The sequence below is a fragment of the Camellia sinensis genome, chromosome 3 (assembly GCF_055761805.1).
Source record: "Camellia sinensis isolate YWXY chromosome 3, ASM5576180v1, whole genome shotgun sequence".
Lineage (NCBI taxonomy): Eukaryota > Viridiplantae > Streptophyta > Magnoliopsida > Ericales > Theaceae > Camellia > Camellia sinensis.
This window is the reverse complement of record NC_138963.1, coordinates 187,472,997-187,477,500: the sequence shown is the minus strand read 5'-3', so window position 1 is coordinate 187,477,500 and position 4,504 is coordinate 187,472,997. Positions and strand designations below refer to the sequence as shown.

The 4,504-nt window shown below is 34.4% G+C and overlaps 1 protein-coding gene across 1 annotated transcript in view; it reads left to right on the top strand.

The window, feature by feature from the left end:
* The window catches only part of PUR7 (purin 7), a 7,814-nt gene extending 3,521 nt beyond the window's left edge, over positions 1-4,293 (top strand). Inside the window, exons 4-12 of the mRNA XM_028222577.2 lie at positions 507-599; positions 685-773; positions 1,336-1,416; positions 1,986-2,075; positions 2,203-2,292; positions 2,536-2,586; positions 2,674-2,720; positions 3,564-3,621; positions 3,742-4,293. Coding sequence (XP_028078378.2) covers positions 507-599; positions 685-773; positions 1,336-1,416; positions 1,986-2,075; positions 2,203-2,292; positions 2,536-2,586; positions 2,674-2,720; positions 3,564-3,621; positions 3,742-3,801 — 659 coding nt within the window. The 3' untranslated portion in view covers positions 3,802-4,293. The remainder of the gene's footprint in view (positions 1-506; positions 600-684; positions 774-1,335; positions 1,417-1,985; positions 2,076-2,202; positions 2,293-2,535; positions 2,587-2,673; positions 2,721-3,563; positions 3,622-3,741) is intronic.
* Positions 4,294-4,504: the final 211 nt, after the last annotated feature.

Sequence of the window (4,504 nt, the reverse complement as noted above, 5' to 3'; positions counted from 1 at the left end):
GATCCTAAAAGGTTAATATGGGTAGAACCAACCAAAGAAAGTGATCCATGTAGCTAACCCAATTGATCCGGATTAGGGCCTGTTGAGTCGAGTAAGTAGGCAATATTCACATATACTCATTTGTTTTTATTTTATAAGAATTTTTTTTGGGTGAATATTTTATAAGAAATTTAGTATCTATATTTTGAAAGATGTCATCTATGCTGTGCTGTTCACTAATTATAGTCAACTAGCTAATGAGTTCCTTGTGATTATTTATCAAAATAAATAAATAAATTCCAAGTTCCTTGTGATGAGTTAAATTATTGTTAATGGTGGTTGATTGGATTTTTTGTGGTCAAATGAAAAGATAAATATTATTTCTACACATGTTTATTCAAATAGATCTTATTGCAGTGTGAAAGCATATGATGTTTTAAATTTCTAACTTACATGAAGATGAGAGTTATTCTGGTTGTTCTGGGCATCATATCTTTAATGGATGCTAATTACGTGCTCTTGTGTAGTCAGAGGTTATGTGACTGGAAGTACTGATACTTCTCTGTGGACAGTCTACAATAAGGGTATCCGAAATTACTGTGGCAATGCCCTCCCCGATGGTGCGTTTTGTAAGCAATGCATAAATTCCCTAATGTTGTTTATATATTTTTTTTCTATATAATGGTCTATATTAATATGTAATAGGCATGGTGAAAAACCAAAGGCTACCTGCAAATATACTCACACCAACGACTAAGGCTGCAGATCATGATGTTCCTGTAACTCCAGAAGAGGTTTGGTTATATTGTTTTGATTTTTATCTATTTAAATTACTTTTTGCTTTGTTCCTTTTTCTTTCTTTTAGGGTTCTAACTGAATTTATTGTTTTGAATAATCCTGCCTTCAATTCTCATCAAGAAGTTTATTGCAGTATAGTTTTAATCTGTCATATATAAGAAGAAAAAGGAGGATAATACCAATGAGTGAATGAATTGAACAGGAGATTGTTAATGAAATTGATTGTATAAATGGACTATAAGGGCATTGTTCTCCTTTGATGCTATTAATTCTTCGGTGCAAGATTTTGTAGAAAAGGTCCTTTTTCCCAACCACAATAGGGTATATGTATAATTTGGAATTTTTGTTATTTTGTATATGTAGATTTATAGTTACTCCCTAACCATTCATGACCCCAAAAATTTGAAAGGTAAAGAATTGATGATGAATAACCACTTTTTTGACTTAAAACATGAATATTTGCGTGTCAGGGAATTTCAGCAAATCTGTTCGGATGTTGTTTTGATCTCTTGTCACCGTGTGCTGCATGTTTTTCATATGATTGATTTTGCCTTTCAGATAGTTCAATGTGGGCTGATGACTCAGGCTGATTATGATGAAGCAAGTAGGAAAGCATTAAGCTTATTTGAATATGGGCAGGTGATGGGATTTATCTTTTCTTGCTTTATAAATGCTTCCATTGTAGTGTAAAAGATTGTAGGACAATTACTGGACCACATCAATCAATATTGGGAAGTTTTAAATTAGCATTTTGACTACCAGCATCAATTCTGTTTCAATGGGCCATTAGAGCAAAAAGATTAAAAAAGTGATGTTCCACTTGAGTAGGCTTTGAAAAGAAATAAAAAAGAGAGGAATGATGCTTGAAATGTTGCCTGTATTCTTAGCCTCTGTCCTTCCCCATTGCTCTGCGTTCATTTCTATGTGATAGTTAAATAAGAATTCTGTTTTTAATACATTTATCACCACACATGACACTGCTTTTTAACTAAAAGGTGGACATATTCTTAGTTTATCTTTTCAAAGGTTGACTTGTTTGTTTTTGGTTATCACTAGTCATGGACTTTAGCCATTGGGAAGCATGTATAACTTAAATTTTAGTAGTAGGCAAGGACTCATTTGCTTACATTGTGCCCTTACGGGTACTGTTGCTAAGCAAACTTCTGTAACTTATGTTGGTCTTGTTTACTGGCTGTTATGTATTGCAGCGTGTGGCTTCAGAACATGGCCTGATATTGGTAGACACAAAATATGAATTTGGAAAGGGTTGTGATGGTACGGTGCTTTTAATTGACGAGGTAAGTTGTAATATCACTAAAGCATCCATTGCTTGTCATTCTCACTAAAACATCCATTGCTCTCTCTCGATCGAGCATCCATTTATAGTATCACTATGAGATTTGATTTCCTGTCTGTGAATTCTAGGTACATACACCTGACTCGAGCAGATATTGGATTGCCCATTCCTATGAGGATCGATTTCAGAACGGTCTTGAACCTGAAAATGTTGACAAGGTCCATCAGTGTTCTGTTGATGTTCGGTTGTTCTTCTCTATGTTTGCTTATGCATTGATTTTGTGTTAGTATTAAAAAGAGTGCGGGTAGGGTGCCAACCTTATGTCAGCATGTCCCTTTTGTGGTGTGCATGCATTTTGGTGTCATGTTTCACATGTTGCATTTTTTTTTTTCATAGTGCAAGAATTATAGTTTGTACAATTGGAAATTTGCTGACTACCAGAGTAATTGAAACCTTTTTAGGAGTTTCTAAGGTTGTGGTTCAAAGATAATTGCAATCCATACGAGGATGAGGTAAGCCACATTAAAATGTTTGATTGTGTTTCACTGCTGTTTGAAAGTCTATATATCAAGTCATAACATTGTGATATAAATGTTCAGGTCCTTCCGGATGCTCCTGAAGAACTTGTTTCTGAATTGGCTTGGCGGTATGTCTTCGATGTGATTTTGCATTTTTCAAAGGTCATACGTTTGAAAAATGAATATTAAAATTGCAAAAAACATTTGGTGAATTCCCTTTGCATTGATGCCATGTTCCCTTCATTTTAGTCATTCACTGGATTTGTGCCTCTACGAGAATTCTTCAAATGTTTATTTTATAATCTTACATTTGTCTGATTATTAGCAGGAAATTTCAAGGGGGCTGTTTTTCCACAATTTGTTTTTCTTCTTCTCATAACACCTCATTTGTATGTCAACTTAGAGCAACCACAACAGATAGGCAACTTGCTTATTAGTCTTGCCAAAAAAACGAAAGGGTCGTCTTTTGAGTTTGTCATTGGTGTTTGATCCTCATAAGAAATTTTTTGTTCTGTGTCAAAATGCTTTGATAGTTAGCTGCATTGTATAGTTCAATAAGAATTTATGTCTGGAAATAGGGTTTTCTTTTAAAATTAATCCTGTGTTGTATGCTCCCTTGTAACTATTGTGGTATGAAATCATAACAGTGTTGTCATGGCATCCCGATTGCAACTATTATAATTGCAACGTCTGTAATTGTCATCTTTTGAAATATTGATTTGTGTTGTAAATTTCTTTATAATCTAGATTTTGTTGCCGGCTTGCAAATTTTTGCCTTTGGGCTAGGCAATGCATTTACTATTTTCAGCGGCAAGTCTGTGTTTAACTTTAGAATTCTCTTGATGAGATTCTTTTGTAGTTTATTATTATTATTATTATTATTATTATTATTGTGAAACTGTTGTGTCCCTTTGCATTCAACGATAGTATAGAGCCTACTTGTTAATACTGATATTTCTCTTGAATGATAGATACATTTTCTTGTTTGAGACGATAACGAAGTCAAAATTTGATATACCAGTGACAGAGGTAAAAGACTTGACACAACACACCTTATTATGACTGCTGTTATTTTGATGGAAGGCATAAGATGCTAATATTGTGAAACTGCAACTATTGGGGATGTGATACTGGTTTCCTCATATGCAGGATCCTATACATGATCGGATCTCACGAAATGTTTCAATGGCACTGTCATCTCTACAGTAATTCAATTGAAGTCTGAACTATATTGACTCATCATGTGTTATGCTGATATTGTTGTGAGAAGATCAACCCAAATTTGGTCCATATAAAGATGGGCATTTAGGCCTTTGGGATAGCATCAGGGTCCACACTTTCACAGGAATTGCCCTTGATGTTGCAACGACCTCTTCAAAATCCATGGCTCTGGGCCATAGCTTGTGGGGGTGTTAACTAAACCAGATTATTCTGTCTTAACAAAAAAAAAAGAAAAAAAAAAAAAAACCCAGATTATTCTGAAACTTGCCGAGGTTTACAATGCTTTGTTAGTATTTAGTTTTTTTTGCTTTTCGTGATGATTATTTTGCAGATGATGTTGCTTATGGCTCTTTTTTTTTTTTTTTTTTTTTTTTTTTTTTTTTAAAATGCTTTGTTACTAGATTTTCATTTTCGTGTCTAGCTGTTTGTAGTTGATGTCAAAAGACACAATGCTTTGTTAGGATATGTTTTGAACTTTCATCACTCATTGTTGATTTGCTGTCTCGATCACATACCCTTGCCAATTCATGAGCTCTCATCCCCAAACAGAATCTTAACCACAATTCTTCTCACATGCCCTTGCCAATGCATTTACTATTTGCTGTCTCGATCACATACCCTTGCTAACTTGATCTTTGTGAACCCCCCGAGATACATATTATAGCGTGTGGCATTGCTGTGTGTGGCAATG